The sequence below is a fragment of the Dendrobium catenatum genome, unplaced genomic scaffold, assembly GCF_001605985.2.
Source record: "Dendrobium catenatum unplaced genomic scaffold, ASM160598v2 original_scaffold_125794, whole genome shotgun sequence".
NCBI classification, from domain to species: Eukaryota; Viridiplantae; Streptophyta; class Magnoliopsida; order Asparagales; family Orchidaceae; genus Dendrobium; species Dendrobium catenatum.
In genome coordinates this window covers 300,317-324,284 of record NW_021444229.1, presented here as the reverse complement: position 1 = coordinate 324,284, position 23,968 = coordinate 300,317, and the positions used below count along the sequence as shown (strand labels likewise).

At 35.8% G+C, this 23,968-nt stretch overlaps 1 protein-coding gene across 1 annotated transcript; it reads right to left on the bottom strand.

The window, feature by feature from the left end:
- Positions 1-727: 727 nt before the first annotated feature.
- LOC110100601 (50S ribosomal protein L13, chloroplastic) lies at positions 728-21,889 on the bottom strand. Its single transcript, XM_028692140.1, has 4 exons — positions 21,485-21,889; positions 21,127-21,312; positions 1,976-2,146; positions 728-1,039 (listed from the first exon to the last, which is right to left on the bottom strand). The coding sequence occupies exons 1-4, from the start codon at positions 21,758-21,760 to the stop codon at positions 923-925; spliced, it is 750 nt and encodes a 249-aa protein (XP_028547973.1). The 5' UTR covers positions 21,761-21,889; the 3' UTR covers positions 728-922.
- Between the last annotated feature and the right edge of the window lie 2,079 nt (positions 21,890-23,968).

Below are 23,968 nucleotides of genomic sequence, written 5' to 3'. Positions count from 1 at the left end.
TATTCTTCTCTTTTATCTATATATGTTATTCTTCTCTTTTATCTATATATGTACTTGATCTTCTCGTAAGACTAAGATGTAAAATTCTTTCTATTAGTATTATCATAATTTTTTTGGCATGCAACACAACTAATTGGACTATGTTTTTTTTAGATTAAATGTATAATAATAGAATTTATAAACTCATTTTTTACTTTTACTTTAAAATATATTTTATTTTATTTTAAGAAAAATCTGAAAATACAATGTTATAGATTTCAAAACGCTATTGCATGCATATAAAGTATGCGATTGAAAACAAGTATGAAACCCAGGGGCTGTTTGGCTCAAGTAAGATTTCGCTCAAACAGATATAGCAAATTTGTTAATCTGAATTTAAATATTTAATAAATTCTACTTGGGTTAAATTTAATTTAATTTAATTGCAAAAAAATAAAGTTAAAGGTTTTAATTAATTAATCTTAAGGACTAAGATTAATTTAAAATTAAATTCATATATATTAATTATTTAAAACTAAGTAATATTAATCATTTTAAAATCCTAAACTCATATCTTTCTTCTCCAAAAATTTGAAACCCTTTGCGACAAAGAAGCCACGAAGTCGCAATAAAAGCACGCTGACAGGAAATCAACGGGCATGCGAAGGAAAAAAAAATGACAGAAAACTAGAAATGTTTAATCTGCAGAGCCTATTCAAGAACAGATTCAGAAATTTGAAGGACCAAATGATTAGAAATAGACAGAAAGGCACTAAAAATGGTTGACGGAGAAGCATTCCATGCACAAATTAGTGGCTGCCTATGGGCTCTGATATACAGAATAAGAAATCAGAAGTGTTTACAGGCCACATATATAGCAAACTCTGAAAGAAAAATATTACATTTTAAGGGAAATGAAGAACAGAAGTTAAATTTAAATTATTTACCTCTCCACTTGCATCCTCTTGTCCCTAATTGGAAGTGGAATCGGCTGCTGTGCCTCATGGGGGTGATCTGGACCTTCATAGACTTTGAGATGAGTAAACAAAGCCCTTCCCAGCTGCACAAAACAATTGTCATTAAGTGTTCTAAGAACTCCAATTCCATTTGTATGATTATGGTAACTACATGATTCGGAGATGGGCGACAGTTAGAATATGCTAAGGCAATACATAAACTTAACTAGATGCTGCTAAAATGTCTATGCATGGGGTCATTAACGATTGAGGCATCATTTGAGACAGCTCTTTTATTGTTTTTTAAAGCTGTTTTATTAAGTACAAAAATTTATAGATCTAAAAAATTTTGCACTAAAAAACAGCTTTGAAACACAGTAAGAAAGCTATCCCAAATGAAGCCTCTATCTCGAGCTGGAGTTGAGCATAAAGTTGTTAGATCTAAGCTTGGACCGAGTTAACTTGGGTTAAAGTTTGGCTCGATTCAATCTAAAAATGGATCATTAATATTTCTCCAAATTTGATTCAACTAAGAAATTGATCGATCTCTTGAATTTCTAAAAAACTTTCAGTCCAACATAAATCAATACATTTAAATATATATATATATATATATATATAAGCATATACATAATTTTATATTTTGAGCTGATTGGACCTGTTCCAAGCCATACTCAAATTGACTTTAAGGTCTAGCCAAGCTCAAAATTTGGCTGATGATCCATTTTTCTGGCTCAATATGAGCTCAAACTAGTCAAAAATCGATTCAACCTTTGAGTGATCTTCAAGCTAAAATCTCAATTCTATCCATGCATGCTTAAAGCGCTCACTCATACACAGTTTATGAATGTGAACACAGTAAACATACAGATAGGCATTAGCACTCATGGACTTAGTTTATATGAACCAGTCTAGATGACAAGCAGACATTGCAATATCTTCTTTCTTTTAATTTTGCATTTATATTTTTCTGTGTTCATGTAAATGTTAATGCTTTAAATCTTATAAAAAGAGCATAATTAAGTAAATAATTTTCTTACCCTGCCTTTAGGAAGCATTCCTCGGACAGCATGTTCAATTATTCTTTCAGGAATTCTATTCTGTAGTTGATCAAATGTTTCTACCTTGAGACCACCTGGCCTTCCAGAATGCCGCCTGTAAAGCTTTTGTGTCCGCTTCTTACCAGAAACCGCTACTTTTTCTGCATTAATCTGTTTGAATGCAGGGTAACAGTTGATATCTACTTACTCATCATTATAATATGATCTCATATGCCTTCAGAATCTTATAGAAGAACATGGCGCATACATGAATATAAAAAGATATAATATAAAAAATGAAATCAAATAATAAAACCAGGAAAAACTTAGCAAAATTCTTTATATAAAGTTTTTGTTTTCGACAAGAACCGTGGTAAGGAAAGAGTAAAAACATAGAATATTTGAACAAACTACATAATAATATTAGAAACGACATTATCAAGATCAGTGAGCTTGCATGATTATATCTAGATAAGCAATTCTAATTGCTAAAGTAATGTCAAAATAACACAAATAATAAACATTCTCAAATATGAAGTTAAAGCCACCTTCAAGCAAGTTAATGATCCTAGGTGGTAATAACAATTTGTGTTTTAACTTGCAAACCAAACAGTTCATTAGTAATAGAACAGAAAATAAACAAGCATTTCTATTTGAATATTATGAGAAAGTCAAGAGTAGTATAAGAATATGCAGTTGATCAGCAGGGGGCATATAATACACTTTCTTCAAACCATTCACTTAGTATACTTCGTGTCATTGATGATGATCTCCCTTTTTTATCTTTCTTCTCACAAAGTTGCTATTGAATTGCCTGTTTCTCCTTGAATTAACCTTTTCTAGAGAGAGGCATGAATTATGTTCGCAGAGAAGAAAGAATACGGATAAAGAAAGTGGGCATGAGAGGACTTCAAAAGGAGTTTTCTGGCCTTGCAACTTTATGAGGGTGAAGAGAATTGCGGAAAAGGAGTCTGCATTCAATTTCATTGCATGATAAGATGATTATTTAGAATACATTCACATCCCAATTTATAGGAGCATAAAAAAAAATCCCTACTTATAGAAAATAGATTAAAGGATAATTCAAACTAATTCAAATATGATAATTTAAATCTACACAAATCCTAATAATGAGATAAATACTAATGTATGATTAAAAAATATATATAAGTCTAATGAAAAGGATAATTGAATTGATTGTATGTCATAAAAATCAAATATGTTGAAAATTAAATAAATATTAAAATTAATCCAAAATAGTTAAAACAGGATAATGCATGTCTTGTACAATATCAACTCCTTATGGAGCTAGAGAACACTTCCCATGAACAGTCATGCTAGAACTTAAAATTTAGTGTCCATGGAGGAGGTAATAGTGGAGCTATGGCTCACATGTATCTCTGGAGTCATTTAGCAAGTGAAGATTGAGCATGCAAAAGAGAATCTAGGGGTTTTGTATTCAAATATCTCCATGCATCATATAATTTTCTTAAATCAGTATCAGAACATGAAACAAGTGTATACATGAAATGATTGGAGTAGCTTCAGTGGCAGATAAGATTAGAGAGAGTTGTCTTAAATTGTTTTGTAACATAAAACATCGACCTTCTAATGACCATCTTAGGATAGTAGATGTATTAGATCCAGCCTATGTTAAGAAAGGTTGAGGTAGATCTAAAAAAACTTAGGCTTCGTTTGGGACGGCTTTTTCACTGCTTCTTAAAGCAGCTTTCTAGTATAAAAAATTAAAATTTTTATACTAGAAAGCTGCTTTAAGTAGCAGTAAAAAAGCCGTCCCAAACGAAGACTTAATTAGAAAGTATTAGAAATGACATTTCTTTATTATTTTAAATGAGAATTTGACTCTTGATAGGACACAATGAGAAAAATAATTTATGTAGCCGACATCACATAGTGTGATAAAAGCTTGTTGTTGTTGTATCATGAGTGAGGATCCTATGTTGTATGGCAATAATAGAATGAATTCAACCTGAATTTTTGGCAAAAAGCAAATAAAAAATTTGAATATGTGAAACAATTTGTCTATCCAGTGAAGAATCGGGCAATAATACAAGGAATATGTAACTATTAATTATTCATTTAAATATACTTGTGAATAATATTAGCGATAAAAGGGTATCTAGGGAAGTATGAATTTAAAATTAAGATTAGTAATAGTCTCAAGCACAATTTCAGATTTAGGCTCAACCAAAGGCTTGCTTATTTATAACCAATAATCATCATCAAGCTCATACACAGAACACAAATCATCAATAGACATCCTTAAATGTCATGGACCAATCAGCATAAGGATAAAACATTTTCCACTATGCTCTGAAATAATGGAGTTAAAAAAGTATAATACATGACTTCTAAAATTGAATACGAACGTTGACATTTTTTACTTGTGGATTGAGATCAACAAGAAAGATTAATTTGAGTAGAGAAGAAGGGTAAGAAGTGGGGCAGAGATGGAAGACTACTTCTATTATTGGACTCAGACAAAAAATTCATTAGATTACATCGAAATCAATATTAAGAGGTTGTCTTCATCTTATGGTGATAATCAAGACTAGGGAGTTCATCCTTAGATGGCCATGCTACAACTTCTACTCCACCTCCAGCATCAGTGTCCGCTCCTTGACCGGCTTCAACCTCTACTCCTGCCCTAATATCCTTTAGCATCAAGGGCATTTGGTTCATTAAATGAGAGCAATATGATATTTGCCTCGAGGATTAAGTCGAATTGAACTAGTGGTCAAAGAAGATGAAAAGCTTGATTTCATAGAATTACTTAGAGCTTCAAAAATGATCAAAAAAAAAATTTATAGTAATATCACCGAAGGATTCAACATGCTCAAGTATACTGATAAAAATTTTGCTCAATAACTCAACTAGTCGATTCTCCTAGAATGGATCAATTTCATTGAATTGCATATATTAAGAGTAGAGAAAGTCGAGTATGAGTTCCTTGAGATCTCCAACAATATCATTGCTAAAATGGGGATTGTGAATGGACACAAAACTATATATCTTCAACTCCATTATGAAGACTAGAGAGACCAAGCCAACCGTCTAAGTTTTTATGTGCAACCAGAACTTCTGAATGGGAAATTTGAGGAGTTATATATTAAATTTAACCATAAAAAATCCACACCTGTAGTGTTGATGGCCAATCAGACTAACCTAGGATCCTCATTGAAGAGATTCTCATGGGCCCTGGCCAGGGGCACTGATCAGGGATTATTATTCTATATATATAGGTTGAGTGTACCTGGCTAGCCTCACATACTGGAGAAGTAAATGATCAATCCAGTTCCATTGTATGAAGTAGATGTCCAGGTCAATCATTTTAGTCCAAAAAAGAATGATAATGACAGCTCCAAAATAATAACAACCTCCATGATCACAATATCTCAGGTTTTATTCAACGAGAATCAGGTGCTCGCCTTGATATATTCTCACATAGCTATCAAACCAACCCATTGAGTGGATCAAGAAGGTATAATTAAAAGAAGGGGTTACTTTCTAAATTTGTTTTCTTTTAGACATGTTTGTAGTTTTTTTTATTTCTTAAAACGGTAAACAATCCTGTATGAATAAAACATTTTTTCAGTTTTCTTGAATTTTTTAATTATATGAATATTGAGAAAATGATCAAAATAGTCACTCAACTCTTTGTGAGGGACCAAAATGGTATCCAACTCTTTTGAGGGACCAATTTGGTCACTTAACTTTTTAAAATGAGATATTTTTAATCATAACATCGAATGTTGGAGTTAATGATGTTAAATGTAAGGGTATTTTTGTCATTTTTAATTAAGCAATTATTAAATATAATTTTCAAGTAATTATATTTGCTAAAAAAATTATTAAACGTTTTTTAATTAAAAGAAATTAATAATAATTTTAATTTTAATTTCAAAAATTTTAATCATATGATTGGTAAAAATATGTGTGACTAAGTTGAAAATAACATCTATTTACATTTGATTTCTCAAGATCAATAAATATCATATTTAATAAAATATGAATAAATTTTTTGAAAATAATACTAAAATTATTATTATTATTTTATTAAGAAAACATTTAATAATTTTTTTTAAAATTATAATTACTTGAAAATTATATTTAATAAATGCTTAATTTAAAATGACCAAAATACTCTTATATTTAACACCATTAACTCCAGCATTAGATGATAGGACCAAAAATATTTCATTTTAAAGAGTTGATGGACCAAATTAGTCTCTCAAAAGAGATGGGGATTATTTTGGTCCCTCACAAAGAGTTGAGAAACCATTTTGATCATTATCTCTATTAATAATGATAACATAATTGATTTTGTTAAATTAACAATTAGTTCCTTCGATTTCTATATAAAATTTTTCTATCGAACATAAGAATCAAAGTAAATGGAGGTTGATAATGTCAAGCCAAGTAGGAGCATATTAAGCCATGTCACATTATTAATCCCTACTCAACTTGTGTAATCAATCATGCCTGATACGAAAACACCCTGACATTGCATAATGCAAAGACAAGCAATTCTTAATATTAAAATTGTTATGATATCTATTTTATGTAGCAGACAATCTATGATTAGAGTTTTATGATGCAATTAGATGCAAGGGAACATTTAAAATTAGGGCTTTATGAGATAGCTTCATGGCTATGAAAATTAAAATTATAAACATAAAATAAAAGTGAATAAGAGAAGATTATTAAGGTTAAAAGAGAGTTATTCTCTTACCAAATTTTCGGGGTGATGTTGGCCATCCTTCTTGGAGACAGGTTGCTTATAATTAATTATAAATATTTTTGTAGGAAGCAAGAAAGCAGCTAATGCCTAAATTGTTCGTTATGCTTATTAGAATTTACCAAAAGAGTTAAAATCAAAACTAAAACAACAAAAGTAGGCCATCATTGACCTCATTTTGATGAGGCTAGTCTTCCTTTTCCCTAGGGCTTCTCTTGAACTTAGGCCTTCTTAGCATAGCGTAGAGATAGCCTATAGGATTTCCCCCAGAAGGAGATCCGACGACATCGCATTGGCAAGTTTTAGATAGCCTGAGAACCCTTTAGATATCCCCTTAGTGTTCTTAGGTAGGCAATAGGTTCGCCAAACCTTAAGATCAACCAATTTTCCTAGTCAATTCAACCCACTCGAACTAGATCAAATAGGTCAGATAGGCTGATTCAAGTTCATTCAATCAAACCAAATTCAATTTCAATTTAGCCCGAACTCAAGATACAACAACAACATCAACATCGAGCCTTTATCCCACTATGTTGGGTCAATATAATTTAATATAATTAGACTCAGTAAACTCAATTAAATCTAATCTAATCTTTGCCTCGGTTGACTCAAATCGACTAAATTGAGTCATTATATCCAAGTTGATCGAGTGATGACGGTCGATCCAATCTCAATTATATTAATTTAAATTAAACTAAGTTTAATTATATCAAACTAACTTGACTAAATCAATCCAATTCAAGTCAACTTGATTTTTGTTGGAGTCGACCAAGTTTGAATCAAATTGAGTTGGTAAGCATAATGAAATCAAGTTGGAATAGTCTAATATTATATATATATATATATATATACCCGAATTCCTAAATTCACATTATGTACATTTTTTTTTCTAGATTAAATCCCATAATTGTACATCCAACCATAGTATTAGCGTACAAGATTTTGAGTTACCTATCTATGATCTCACTTGCTCCTTTCTCTTATCTAAAACAATACCAATCAAGTTTAAGTTTACCTCAATTTAGCTATATTTTTCTAAAATTGGCATGGATATACCTTGTTTTAATTAAAGAAAACATTGCTAAATCAACATTCATGTCTATTAAACGGTTGAAATTAGAAAAAAAAAAAAAAATCCCTGCAGCCACCAGTGCTTGTAAGCAATTAAGGGTATTGGGAGTATAATACCAGCCACTATATCAAAGTCCTTTAAGGGTTTAGATGGTCTTTTTGTATCTCCTCTTTCAGAGTATTCAAATAGGGACAAGTTAGGAGTTAATGTGCGTATGATTCAGACGAGACAGAGGGCAGGAATTTGTGGGAGATTTGTCCTCCTAAAAAAAAATGAGAACTGCGGTTTCCTGGAGAGAGCAATGAGAGTGCGGTTCGATCCAACTCTAGCTGCGTGCAATTCTTCCTAGAGAGAATTATGAAAGAAGTTGAGAGTTATTTTCTCCTCCCAAGGTAGAAGGCAACAAAAGAGGGGAGCTGTGAGGTGTCATCCAACTACCGCTATTTTTTGGATCAAAATAAAGAAATCAACAGATATTTCCATAACTATAAGTTTTTATTAATGTGTTGTCTTGTACCAAATCAGCTAATGGATCGAAAGCACCGTGTCATTTTAATCATTTTTTCCCGTGTCAGCTTTGCATGATAATGGGGGATTAAAGTGTTGTTGTTTTATTTCCTTTACTACCGATATCTATTGATGGTTCATTAGTAGTTGCAATGATGATTTAAACTCCATTAACCAAATATATGTTCCTTTCTCCTCATGGTTAGCTAATTTGATGAGATAACATGGATTTCTTCCAGTTTGATTTCCCTATTAGAGGTCCAGCTTTGCCAAAAAAAATGGTGTGATTTATTTCTAAATGCTTAGCAATAGGTCTTTAGTCACTTATATGCACATGCAGATTCGCAACGTGTCATTCATTTAACCTAAAGTTCGTATTGATGAAAAAAATAATAATAAATAAATTGTGTTTCTATAGTATCCCTGATTTGCATGTTTATTATCATTTTTTTCATCCCGATATGATCAAATATTTTCGTATGAATATAATAGTAAACTTTTTTTTTAAGTAATCACTTTAAAGTTACCAAGTAACATTTTCAAAAATCATAGAAGAAGCAAACCAAACATTTGGAAGAATAGAATTCTCAGGTACACCGCTCTTAATGAGTTCGTTAAATTATAAGAATTTTAATAGTAACTCATTGGCGTAATCATTTCAATAAACATGTGTTCATAAGATTTAACTAAAAAGGGGAGGAATTATTAAGGATGAACTTTGAAGCAGTATGACTTTAAGTCAAGCTTATGCAAATCTCCAATTATACATTTATGTGTTAATTCAAGTTTTATAGCAGCATTAATTTTTTTTGTTTTAGTTTTATACTTAAGGATTCTCTTTTAGCATTAAAGTCTTGCATGTACATTGTCCTTTTTTTATAATCTTGCACTCGTGAAATTATTTAACATCATTTGAAATCCTCTTTGAGATTTATTGTAAGAGAAAGAGATTTAAATAGATGGTTTGTATTCCTTACAGTTAGAATATTTAAGTGAATACGAGTGATGTGATTCTAATTGATCGCCAATTTGTCTTGAATGCATTCAGCTTTAAATAATTTCCATTGGTGATGTGTACATTCCATTATTTCTTTCATTATTTATTTGCATATAAGGCTACTTAAAATATTTGTCATTATATTATATTCATGATAACTTTAGGCATAATGAATTCTCACATGTGTATCTTCTTTCTATGATATTTTGCAAATACCACCCGTTGTATAACAATATGTTGGTGGCTTCAATGCCACTACATTCCATGTCTATCACACTAAAGTGAACAAGTATGTAGGTATCCAGTCGGTCATAGCCCCAGCTGAGGTATAATTTTTTACGTTTCAAATTTTTATTTGTGAATCGATAATTAAGTTAAAGATGTGTTATGTGACATTGCATATAGTTTGTATCACTGTATAATTTGATGTTTTTGTTCCATTGTGTAATTTGATAATGTAGAAGCCAAAGGGATTAAGAAATTGTTTTAGACCTTCAACCGATTTTCATTTTACGTACTACAACCTCTAACTTTTTTGCTAATGTCTATCATAATATGCCCTTTCGCGAGTCTACATATAGTCTCCGATTGATACTATAGGGTAGATAACCTAGACATAGATTCACCGCACATAAGCATTCCCCTTATCTGTCAGCTTAGGGCTAGATTTACACCCTTGGTCTATAAAGTCCTCATGAATGAGGTAACCAATGGTTACTAGCAAGGGTCCTTTGATCGCCACTCGCTTAAGTGGATTAAGGGAACCGACAAACCCAGGAAGATGGAACCATGTGATCATGACCGAGGGCATTATACCAGCTTGAGAGGTTAGTCCTCACCTCCCGACAGTTTACCATTATGACGCTTACTTTATCCAACCCACATCAATCACTTCTAAAAGTCAAACTGATCATAAAACAAACAATAACAAATAAATCAATTAAATGCATTTAAATAAAATAGCCAAAATCATTATTATAGGCTCTAAGTCAGTTTTAAATTCAAATAAAATAAAAAATAAATCAACCAAAATTTCTATGAACCAAATCAAACATGAAATCATGCACAAGAAATAAACTAACCATATACATAAATAAAGTTAATCGAATTTTCTAGCCAATGTAATTTAATCTTGAGAAATAATACTCATAATTGAATCAGATATGACATTGAGCAAGTTTAAATTAATTAATTATACATATTAAGATAGATAGATTATAATTCAAATCAAAATACATCAAACTCAACTACTTGATTTAAGTTTATATTAAAATTTGTCCTTGAAGTGGAATTAAATATGAAAGTTTATTAACCCAAAGCTTGCATGCCTAAACTAAATAAAACCTAATCAAATAAATGTAAAATGGTGAATATGCAACTAAAACTAAATGCAATTAAATTTTATTTTTTAATTTATTTTTAATGCAATGCATGCTAGTTGACCATACAAAAATATCTAAATTATTTAATATTTTAAAAAGACTTAGAAAAAGATTTTTTACTAAAAGAGCAAACATTCCATGAGACAAAGCAAGCACCCTAATAGATTAGGTGGCTTGTCATGTTTTCAAGCATCACTATGACGCCATCCAAATCTTATAATGATTCTAACCAAGATTTATTTGGGCATAAGTTGCAGGAACACCCCTAATTAAGTATCCAGTCTCTATTAGAATAGAATTATGTAATAGAGAGTATATCAACACTTTCATTTCCTCCCAAGCAATATAATTTATCCTAGTTATTTTCCTCTCATGAGCATCTTTTTCTTTCTTTATGCACACATTTTTTTTAAGTGATCTTCCTTGTGGCAAATGAAGCATTTCTTGTTGAACTTTGACTTGGATCTTGATTAATACTTCTTGTTGAAATCACATTTCTTCATTATTCCATGAGCCTAAAGCTATCACTAACATTTTCATCCTTTAATTCTTCACTGTTCTGTAATTCTTTGGAATTTAAACCTAATTTCGTTTCCATCATAGAATGAGTGATTTTATTATATAACATAGTATTTAAAAATGTCCATAACTTTTGGACAAAAAACATAAGAGGATTATGGCATGATCCTCATCCTTGATTTTAGCTTCAATAATTTAAAGATTCATTAAAATAATCTAAATGATTCAGTGACTTAGGTTGATCCATTGGTAATATATATGACCTCTTCTTGAAGTCTAATAGATTTGCAAGAGACCTCTTCAAGCACATGAGTCAGGCTTCCTCCAAATGTCAATGGCAGACTCCTCATTAATCTCCCTTCAAATTTCATCTCCAAAAGTCAAAGAGGATAGCACTATGAGCCTTCTTAACAAGATTTGAACAATAATTTTCATCCACCTATTGCAAAAGGCTTCTTCGGACAAAGGTATCTAAACCTTGATACAAGAACAATGTCTTTATCTTCAGCCTCTGAATACTAAAGCTATTTTTTTTCCTGTGAACTTCATTTTTTTCCCTGTGAACTTCACGATCTTCAATCTTGCCAACAACATCTTCATATTTTTATTTATGGTCCTCTATTACCAATTATAATAACAAGTGATGGTTGAAGAATACATTTCAGCACTTCTTGATTGAAACACTTGATGAAATCAGAGTTTCTCCGCTCCAAGTAACCTTGTTCTTTCCCAAAATTATGATTCTTGAATCAAACATGTAAACTCCAATACTCTAACTTCAACCGATTGGGCCTTCTTCCCCAAGTTCATGATTCTGGACAGTAGCATGAGATCTAAACATGCGGCAATCTCCTCAGTCATTTGTACCTCCAAAGCCTCATGCATCCATGACAACAACAATGACAATTTGTAAGACAACAACAACATCAAAGTTCGAGGAAGAGAGCTAGTGGTAGCAACAATCGAACTGCAAACATACTCGGTTATAACCCTTATAACTGTCGAGCAATGTGACAAGGAAGAGGGGAAAAAAAAGAGAAGAAAATTCATTGGAATTGAAATTGAAACTTGTATTTCTAATCATGACATCCTACTTGTTTATCAAAACTGCTACCAAGGACACACAAAGGCTATGCAATGTGAAACTAAGACATTTAATAACAAACATACAATTGTCAAAAACTCAAATATGTTAGGTTAGTTACAAAGACAAATAAACAAAAATTAATAAAAATATATATAATCATACTAATAAAAATAAAATAAAATGACTAAACTTCCTAAACTAACACTGTAACACATTACAACATTGCTTATTGACAATTAAAATAAATCTTAAACATCAACTATGAAAAAAAATAGAAGTATAAATACATTAAAATGTTGAATATGGCAAATAATCTAATGCTTGTTTGGCATCAATTCTCGAGATACAAAGAACTTTACTCTAAAGATCATGAATATTATTGGAGGAAGAATTGGAAGGTTCTTCTATTGTAGTTCCAAGGTAAAGAAATTTGTCATGTCAAGAAATCCAAAAGATGAGGTTAGAATTCCTCCCCGTGGTAGAAAAGAGAAAATGACTATCCCATATAGAGAGTGAAATAAAAGGATACAAAACAACATATGTATTGTATCTAGAAGACTATAGTTGTAGAACCTTATGAATCAATCAAACATGTCTAAAAAAGGAATCTTTATTCAAGAATTATTAAATCAAACTTATGAATTACAACCAACTCATTATGAAGTATGCGTAAGTACATTGGGTAAATGAAGAAAATCCATACATCTTTATCTTTTGTATTTTCTTCCTAATGGCTGACTAGGATCATAGTTTAGGTTTAGTGGTTTTAATGACTAGGATTAATTGTCGATATAGGGTTAGGGTTTGATTGTTTGGGTTGAAGATAAGGTTAAATGCTTTTTTTTTTTAGTTTCGAAAGATTTGGTAAGCCAAATTTTTTGAATGAGAGAATGGGTGTAATTAGGAAGGGTCGGGATGGGATATTATTGGTTTAAGTGAAAATGTAAGATGATCTTTTGATAATAAGGCAGCCAGATTTAGTAGAGAGAGAGGAGAGAGGGGGGGGGAGAGAAAGAAATAATAGCTGTAAAGTTAGAGGTTAATGTCTTCAAGTTGGTTAGTAAGGTAATGAGAATCTTATGAGGGTTTTGTGTAGGTGTTATTAATTTAATATTTCAAGGAAAATTATGTAGAAAATTTAAGAATCAAATTGATTTGAACTTAAGATAAGAGTTTGTTAGGCCGGCCCAAGCAGAATCGGTCCCTCTTAGACCGGTTCTTTGCTACAAGAGGCAGGCCCCTATAGGGGGACGGAACTGGGAAGGGAGCAGGGAGCGGAACAGGGGTGGTGGGGCCCAAGCATTGATGGGAGCATGGGTTTAGGGGGAGAAATTCAAATGTGGGTGTTGTTTAGGGATTAAGTATTAAGTAATTATATTTTAACTTTAAATATTTTCCTTTTGGCTAGGGTTCGGGTTATCTTGAATTTGGGCTGAAATTTGAGATCTCTTGTGTTTGCTTTTGGGGGCGAGGGTTCTAAGCTTATGCTAGAGATTTGGAGAGTTGAATCTTCTTCTTGAATTGAAGATTCAATGTATCGAGTTGTTTCTTTTCAACTATTAGTGAATTCCAAGTGTTGTTTTTGGGATTTCCCTATAGTTTTCATCAAAATCTGCTCAAACTTGCGGTTTTTCTCTGAATTTCTACAAGTTTTCCCTGTTTTTGTGGTTGTTTTCTATAAAATTGGTATCAAAGCACGTCGATCTAAGGGGAATCAATGGCTGGAAGGAAAGTGAAAGTTTGAAGGGAGAACTTGGGCAACTCAAATCAAATTTTGAGGAGATGATTTCTTATTTTCAAAATCAGATCGCATCTGTCAATAAAAGAATGGAAGGAAAGTTCACCGTAGTGGAAGAATTGCTGAAGAAATTGCTTAAATCCAAACCAAATATGACGACATCGGAAGCAAAGGAAACCAACGGCAGCCATGGGAGAGGTGGAAACCCTAATCCATTTAGTGGAAGGGAAAATTCAGAAGTGAAAATTTTGGAGGGCGAAGATGGGATGCCTCCATTAGAGCCGCTTTCTAGGGATGAGAGAATGGTGGGGTACGAACAAAGGTGTTGATTTTGCAAGGGGAAGGGTGGATTACGATCCCCAGGGTGCTGATTTTGAAAGAAGGAAAGAGGATTTTGAAGAAGGTTTTGGGTATGAGCGCCGAAGGTAAGAAGAGCGTGACAATTGGGGAGCACCTTCTCTTCGAGTAACGGAGAGCTACGTAGGATTCAAGAGAAACGAGGGTGACCCGAGGGTAAGGAAGTTGAAGATGTCCATCTTTGAGGGCGAGAATGCACATGGGTGGATATACAAGGTAGAGCGATACTTTGTGGTTAATGGGCTTACAAAGGAGGAGAAATTGATAGTAGCTAGATTATGCTTGGAAGGGAAAGGGCTAGCCTGGTATCAGTGGAGGGACATGAGGCGACCCATCTGGAGTTGGAGAGAGTTCAAGGACTGCTTACTAGAATGTTTCTGATTTAGTAGGGGATGGGATTTTTATGAGTAGTTCTTCGCCCTGACATAGGAGGGGACCGTGGTAGAGTATTGTGATCGGTTTGAGTACCTAGCTAGCAGGCTAGATCGGCTTTCTAAGACCGTGTTAAAGGGAACCTTCATGAAGAGGCTCAAACTAGAGATCAGAGCAGTTGTTAGAGTGATGAGGCCGCATGACTTGGGGGATGCCATGGAGTTGGCACAGTTGGTCGAGGACTAAAAGCATCTGGAGAGGAGGGCTAGAGGCAGTAGCTTGGGGGGATCATATAGGATAACTATCATTTTTCTAGTTCCCAAAGGAGCTGCAACGGGAGGTTTGCGTGAAGTACCAAAGGAGAAGTCTAGAGGAGGGGGATTTGAGGTAAATTTCAAGAAGCTTACTGAGAATGAGTTGCAGGAGAAGTGAGCAAAAGGGTTAGGCTTCAGATGTGACGAGAAATACATGTTAATGCTTAGATGTAAAGACCGAACTCTTCAGGTTCTCACCGTCTGTGATTACAAGAAATTTGTGATTACAAGAAAACTGAAGAGGGAGGAGAGAGCGGGAAAGTGGAGGAGGAAGAGGAGAAGTTGCATTTGGATGTGGCGGAAACTCTCTAAACTCAGTGGTGGGATTCACCCCGAATCACACCATGAAAGTGATGGGAGAAATAACTGACAGAGAGGTGGTGGTGTTGATCGATAGTGGAGCAACCCATAATTTCATCTCCGATCAAATTGTTGAACTATTAGGGGAGAAACTAGTGGATAATGGGGGCTACGGGGCGATGATGGGTACAAGAAAGGTGGAGATGGCTAGAGGAGTATGTAGGGGAGTAGTGTTGACTATTCAGTGGATCCAAGTGAGGGAGGACTTTCTCCCATTGGAGTTGGAAAGTACTGATGTCAAACTGGGGATGAAATAGCTACAGACCTTGGGGGATACCAAGGTCAATTGGGGAGCACTATGGATGGAGCCGGTGGTCGAAGAAAGGAGGATGGTGATTCAGGGCAACGTTGGGCTGTCCAAGGCTGGGGTACCTCTCAAATCTTTGATCATGACCATACATGAGTTGGGAGGAGGATTTTTGGTGGAATTGCAGCGCGAGTCAGACTGGAGGATGTGGAAGGCATTCCTACTTCAGTTCAGCCGCTCATATAGCAGTTCAAAGAGATCTTTCAACCTCCCCAGGGCCGACCTCCACAGAGAGAGCTGGAGCATTTCATTACCTTGAAGGAAGGGGGTCACTGATTCGTGTTCGACCGCATCGATATCCCCTGATTCAGAAGAATGAGATTGAAAAGATTGAACAAGGGAATAAAGGCGAATAAGTTCCCTATTCCAGTAATTGATGAGCTCTTGGATGAACTGCATGGAGCAATGGTGTTCTCCAAGTCGGATTTGAAATCAGGTTATCATCACATCAGAATGAAGGAGGTCGATGTTCAAAAGGCGACTTTTAGGACACACGAGGGGCACTACAAGTTTCTAATGATGTCGTTTGGGCTAACTAACACCCCTGCTACTTTTCAGGCCTTGATGAATAGGATGTTCCGGTCATACCTCTAGAAGTTCGTCCTGGTTTTCTTTGATGACATACTGCCATACTGGTGTACAGTAATACAGTAAGATTGAAGAGGAGCATCTGAAGCACTTGAGGGTGGTTTTAGGAGTTCTCAGAAGCATCAGCTAAGGGCCAACCTAAAGAAGTGCAACTTTGCACAGGTTAGTGTGGAGTACTTGGAGCATGTGGTGTCCATGGAGGGAGTGTCGACTATCAAAATTGAGGCAATGCAGAAGTGGCCTCTACCTAAGAACCAAAGGGAGTTGAGGGGTTTCCTAAGATTAACTGGTTACTACCAGAGATTTGTGAGGGTATGCAATGTCATAGTTTGACCCTTGACTTAGAAACTGAAGAATGATAGCTTCTTGTGGGGAGAGGCAGCGACAATGACTTTTGAGAAACAAAAGAAAGCCATGACTACAATCTTAGTTTTAGCTCTCGTAAATTTCAGTCAGGTTTTGGTGGTGGAGACCGATGCATTAAGATATGGGTTGAGGGTCGTACTTATGCAAAACCATAGACTTGTATCATACGACAGTCAAGTAGTATCATCCAAAGCTAGGCTAAAATCAATATATGAGAGGGAGTTAATGGCCATTGTGTTGGCTATTCTGAAGTGGCACCCTTACCTGCTGGGTCGGCATTTCATTATCATGACAGATCAGATGCACTTGAAATACTTAGTAAAGTAAATGATGGTGACTGAGAAGCATCAGAGGTGGTTGTCCAAATTGCTAGGCTATGACTTTGAGATCCAGTATAAGCCATGTTTGAAAAATAAGACGGCTAATGCTTTATCAAGATGTGTTGGGGGGGCTCTAGGAGATGGCAATTTCAGTAGCACTGATGGTAGATTGGGGGGATATCAAAGCAGAGAGTATGTAGGATGAGGAGTTGAGGAACATTAAGGAGGATTTAATGAAAGATACGAGTAGCCATCCTGGGTACTCACTTGAGGGGGAGAGGCTCTTACATCAAGGGAGGTTTGTGATGCCACGAACTTCCATCCATATTTCCCACCTACTACAGGAATTCCATGGGAGTGCAGTTGAAGGCCAATCTAGGATACATAAGACATACAGGAGACTGGTTGCTGAGTTATACTGGAGGGGAATGCATAAGAATTTGTAGGAGATGGTGACAAGGTGTGACATGCGCCAGAGGAACAATTACATGGATATGACTCCATGGGGGTTACTTAAACCCTTAGCACTTCCAAATAGGGTATGGAAGGAACTGTCCATAGATTTTATAGATGGTCTACCACGATCGGAAGGATTCACAGTCATTATGGTGGTGGTGGATATACTGAGTAAGTACGCACATTTTATCCCCTTACGACACCCCTACACCGCAATGACAGTGGCAACAACATTCATTAGGGAGGTGGTTATATTGTATGGGATTCTTGAGTCGATAGTTTGTGATCGAAACAAGGTGTTTCTCAGCAAGTTTTGGAGGGAGTTGTTCAAGGTACAAGGAATAGTTCTTATGAGAAGAATTGCTTACCACCTGCAGACAGACGAACAAATGGAGGTTGTCAACAAAAGTCTGGAGACTTACTTGAGGTGCTTTGCTTCTGAAAAATCGCGGATATGGACCAAGTGATTAGTATGGGCCGAATATTAGTACAATACCTCATATCACTCAGCGTCTCAGATGACCCCTTTCAAAGTTCTGTATGAAAGGGAACCCCACACTTAGTGCAGTTTGGGAAAGGAAGCAGACCAGTTTCGTCAGTAGAGCAGTACTTGGAGGAAAGGGATAGGGTGTTGGAGGAGTTGAAGAAACATCTGTTGAGGGCACAACAGATCATGAAGAAGTAGTCATATGCGCATAGGAGAGACATCCAGTTTGAAGAGGGGGATAAGGTGTTCTTAAAACTGCGGCCTTACAGACAGAGGGCAATGGTCAACAGAAGAAACAGGAAATTTTTCCCGAGGAACTTTGGCCCCTATGACATATTGGACAAGATTAGAGCAGTTGCATATCGTTTGAAACTGCCCCCATCCACCACCATGCACCCAGTCCTCCATGTGTCATAGTTGAGGAGAGCTCTTGGGGAGCATGTAATTAATGTAGATTTACTAGCAACTTTGACAGAGAAATTGGAAGTCATCTTAGAATTACTGGAGCTGAAAGGGGGTGTGGTCAGATAAAGAGGTGAACAAATAAGTGATTATTAAATGGAGGGACCTTCCTGACTTCATTGCTACTTGGGAACCATATGAAAGGGTGAAGCTTCAATTTCCCTCATTTCACCTTGAGGACAAGGTAAGTCTTTGGGAGGGGATAATGTTAGGCCAACCCAAGCTGAATTGGTCCCTCCTTGACCAGTTCTTTGCTACAGGAGATAGGCCCCTAAAGGGGGGCGGCACAGGGGTGGGGACAAAGCATTGATCGGAGCATGGGTTTCGAGGGAAAATTCAAATGTGTAGGCTATTTAGGGAAGTATTAATTAACATTTCCTTTTGACTAAGGTTAGGGTTATCTTGAATTTGGGCCGAAATTTGAGATTTCTTGTGTTTGCTTTTGGGGGCTCTAAGCTTATGTTAGAGATTTGGAGAGTTAAATTTTCTTCTTGAATTGAAGATTCATTGAATAAGGTTGTTTTTTTCAATTATTAGTGAATTTCAAGTGTTGTTTTTGGGATTACTCTACAGTTTTCATCAAAATATGCTCAAACTTGTTGTTTTTCTCTGAATTTCTGCAAATGTTCCCTGTTTTGATGGTTGTTTTCTATCAGAGTTCTAGGAGAAAACTAGCAAAAACTAATTGCAAGAAAGGAAGCGAAGACCAAAAATAAGTTATTCATCAAAAAAAAGAGGCATGGAGAGTTGGGTATTGCATGTTCAGTGAGGAGGAGGGCCGACTAATGCTAGGGGTAGACTTACGAATATATTCGGGGACTATTTAAGGGTTTAGAATTTGGATCAGGGAAAAACTATGGTTAAATACATTGCTAATAAATCTCGGGATAAAGTTGGGCTATAATACCTAAGGATGTAGAGTCATGGTGGAAGATTTGGAGAAGCCTTAAAGAAGTTGAGGAAGAGAGAAGAAAAGAGGCAATGAAGAAACTGGTTGCACAACCTAGGAGAAGGGACAACTAATGCAAAGCATCAAATATGCATTCCATTACTCATAATTCACTAACATTAGGTCCTTTATTTATGTTAGATGATCCTACAAGATAAAACTAAATAATTAACTTATTCAAAAGTTTAAACTAACGAAAATAATATCCCACGATAATTAAATTAAAGACACATAAAGACTAAATATGAACAAAGAAAAAAAATACAATGAAAAGGACAATGAAATTCTATGTCATTAGACATAATCCATATTAGTTCTAGAATTATGGATATATTGACACAGAAAATTGATACATATTGTGAGGGTGATTTATTAAGAAAATAAAAAACCATTGTACCATAATAATTCATAGCAGTTTTAGCATACTTAAAAGGTATACATATCTTTTATCAACTAATGTATATACCAATGCACTGGGAATGAAGAGCAAAAGTTATAAACTTACACATTATGCAGCTTTCTTATTTCTATCTCAAGCTTCTTACCATCTGAAATAAACCCCTAATCTAACAACAGCCATATCCAACTATAGCTTTATCATTATCACCAGCAAATTAACTAATTCTAACTTTTTGCATAAGTTACACCAAAAAACAACACTAAACTTATAAATCCCTATGATGCACCGACACAACACTTAAAGAGGGTATGCAGTGTCGGACAGGTGTCGGACACGGACACACGTCGAACACGGCATGGACACGTGTCCGACACGACATTGGAGTGTCGCAATTTAAGAAATTAAAATTAAAATCGGACACGCGTGTCCAGTTATTATATGAGGTATCGCTAGGTACATGCTCGGTACCGCTCAGTACATGCTCGGTACCGCTCAGTACATGCTCGGTACCGCTCAATATATGCTCAGTACCGCTCAGTACATGCTCAGTACCGCTAAGTACATACTCGGTATTGCTCAATATATGCTCGGTACCACTTGGTACATGCTCGGTATTGCTAGATACATGCTCAATACTGCAAGGTACATGCTCGGTACTGCTAGGTATATGCTCGGTACTGCTAGGTACATACTCGGTACCGCTCAGTACCACTAGGTACATGCTCAGTACTGCTAGGTATATGCTCGGTACTGCTAGATACATGCTCGGTACCATTCGGTATCTTCCCATACAAACAACTTACGAACTTTAAAAACAAGCAGAACTTCAAAATTACTCTTACAATAAAATTTTGTTCCGGGGGCGCTGCCCCCGGAAACCCCGGCAGAGGCGCTGTCCCTTGACCCCGCGACCTAACCGGGCAGGTCGAACACCGTCAGGGGGCAGCGCCCCCTTGGACCCCCGGCAGACTGGTATATTGTTGTATTCATGTTGTCTTATTATTGGGATATTTTGATTTCACTTCATATCAATTTTATTTAGTGTATTCATATGTATGATTGGTTTGTTAGCAAAATGAGCACTTCTACTAGCGGGGGTGGATTAAGTGAAGGTTCAAAAGAGTCATCTGTCCACGCCGTGTCCGTGTCTTATATTTTTAAAAATTATTATATATTATATTAAAAAAATATTATGTTGTGTCCACGCTGCACCCCTGTCCTATATTTTTAAAAATTGTCGTGTCCACGTCGGTGCAACATAGATAAATCCATTCAGAAAAAAAAAAAGTGTAGTCATTTAAAAAGCCATTCGAAGAAATAATTTCGATAGTTCTTAAGTGCGCAACACATACCACAATTACATAAGCACCCATGTCGACGCTAGGAGTGTAAGTTGCTAGGTTCTTTCCTCTTATATGCACTGCAATCGTCGAAGCCATCCTTCCAAGGATCTTATCAGTTGCATCTACTATATACCATGTCTTTTTGGTGGTTATATGATCTGCTGCCTTAGGGTACCAAGTCTTGTTCCAGATATCCTGCAGGCACATACTTTTCCTAAGATCAAAATTTCAAAATAACAACGATAGAACAAACAACATTGCAAGCATAAACTAAATTCATCAAATGCTAACAATAGTAACAGAAAACATTTTGTAATATACGAGAAGATGACAAATTAGTAGGAGAATAGGAAGCAGCAGGGATTACAGGTCCATTAATCTCGGACTCCTCGAACATCCACCGCTGCTCCTGGGGAATAGCTGGTAGTTGCTGCTGCTGCTGCTGACAGCAAACAGAGAGCTTGTGCCTAAGAGGAAAAGAAGAAATCAGAAGCGAGGGTTTCGAGCGAGGGACGAAGAATTTGGCAAGAAAAGTGGTTCTCGGAAGAGCGACGGCAGTCGCCGGCGATGATAGGGAAATGTCGTTGAAGAAATAGCCCATTGTTGCGGAGAAAGAGGGAACGGTAGGTATCGCTGCCGCCATTTTAGTAGCTCCGACAAGATGAGGAGAACGATGACTCCTCTCAAGTGAGGAAGTCCTGTTATCAGACTGAGAGGATAAGGCGAGAGATGTGAAGAGTGTTAGGTGTTCCTACAAATTATGACTAGGGTAGTAGGGTGTAACAAGATTGAACCCGCCGGATTGTAAGGGTCACTTTAATTTATATTTTTACTTTTTCTTTGCGTTTATTTAAGAAAAAAATATTTAGCTGATGTATTTTGTATTCTTTTGTTTTAAAAATATTTTTTTAATATTAAGAATAATTTTTAAATATTTTGAGTATTATATAAAAAAAACTATCAAAACCGTCCACCAGCGAGGCGAGCCAACTTGCGGGCAGAGCTTATCGAGCCAAGAGCTTGAGCTCAAATTCAAGCTTGTTTATTAAATGAGCTCGAGTTCAAGCCTGATGAGTCTCGGCTCGTCGGCTTGAATCACTATTAATATCTAAAAAAAATAAAACTTCTGCTCAACTTAAATTGTCGCTCAAAATTAAACTACCATAGTTCAGCTCGACTTAAAACTCCCGCTCTAATGCAACGCTCGAGGCTAACAATGTCACAACAATGAGGGTGATGATGACATCAGAAGATCAATGATCTACGGTCACGATCTACTTTTGATTATTATTGTATTTGATGTATTTTGTTTTATGTTTCATGAGTCTATTATATTATTTTCTGTTTATGCCCTTGCTTAAGGGCCTCGTCATGTGTTTGCCTTAGGGGCAATTGTGTCTTTGTATTTTCTTTATTTCGTTGGCTATTTAAAGCCTTCCCCTCTTCATGTAAGGATGATGAATTATTGAATAAAAAAAAAAGTTTGTGCTTGTTTGATATCTTAGTGAGTTCATGAGAGGAGAAGTTCGAGGAGGGTGATTTGCAATACCCGTCAATCTTTGGAAGAATCCAAGATTCGCGGTTCTTACGATCTCTTTGTGAGTTCGTTATTTTACTTTTATCTTATTTGTTTTTATTTCATCTCCTTCCTTCCCCTCTCCGTCCACCACCAAGTGCTTAGCCTCCACCATCCAATCCCTCCACATGCTCCACCACCGGCTTCACCTCATCCTTCCCCAACCAAATTCTCCCTAACCCCACCACCATGCCGCCGGCCCTAGTACCCACCCACCATTAATGATGGTTAATGTCATCATCATCACTTGCCTAAATAACCTACCTTGATTTAGGAAGAGAACTCCTCAATTTGAAATTAAAATTTTGAAATTCAAATTCTTTCAAAATTAGGAAATTCAAATTAGGAAAGTTTCTACGTTGAATCCAGTTTTAAAATAAATCAAATTGGATTTAATATTTTTCTTTCCTAGTCATCATCACCTATTTGGAAACCCCCTCTCATCCTCCCCAATCCCCTCCCTCCTCTTAGATGTCGCCGGCCCCATGATGGGTTCCCCCTTGAATTCCCCATTAACCTCCCAATTACATCTTTCCTTATTTGGCTCCTTGTATTTTAGAAAATGATTTGAATTCAAATTCAAAATAATTTGAATTTCATATGCTTTCTATTTATGTCTAAGCCTTGAAGGAAATTTCTCTCCATCACCCTAAATCTAAGATTAATTCTCATATTTAGTCATTAATTATAATTCATTGTGTGGTCCACATTCATTGAATGTGGACACAATCCCCCTCCTCACCCCTATAGGCCGGTCCACTCATCCCTCTCTCTTATTAATTCTAGCCATTATTACTCCCTCCAAATTAAGCCCCATTGAAATTCAAATTGAGCCTATTTCCCTCCAATCCGTCTTAATTAAGAATTAATAACAAGACAAGCAATTAAACCACCACCTCCTTCTCTCTCTCCCTCCTAATGCCGCCAGGCCAGGCCCTCCCCTTTTCTCCTTTCCTGCCCCTTTCTCTTCCCTAGCCTCCACACTTATTTCCACAGGAAGAGAAGATCTCAGGGAAGTTTTATAGCCCTTACACCACCCTCTTTCCCTTCCAACGGGTCAACAAGGTCCAGATTTTCCCTGATTGAGCTACTGTCCAGGATTCTGGAAGAAAGAAACTTGCTGTCCAGAGTTCTCCGCAAGTCCAAACTACTGTCCACTCCGCCAAGGCTGCTGTCTAGAAAATTCGGCACTTGTTCTTTGCTGTCCCGCCATTTGGAAGGGCTCCCGAGGGCTGTTTGAGATAGCTGGAAATATCAAATAGCTGTCCACTACTT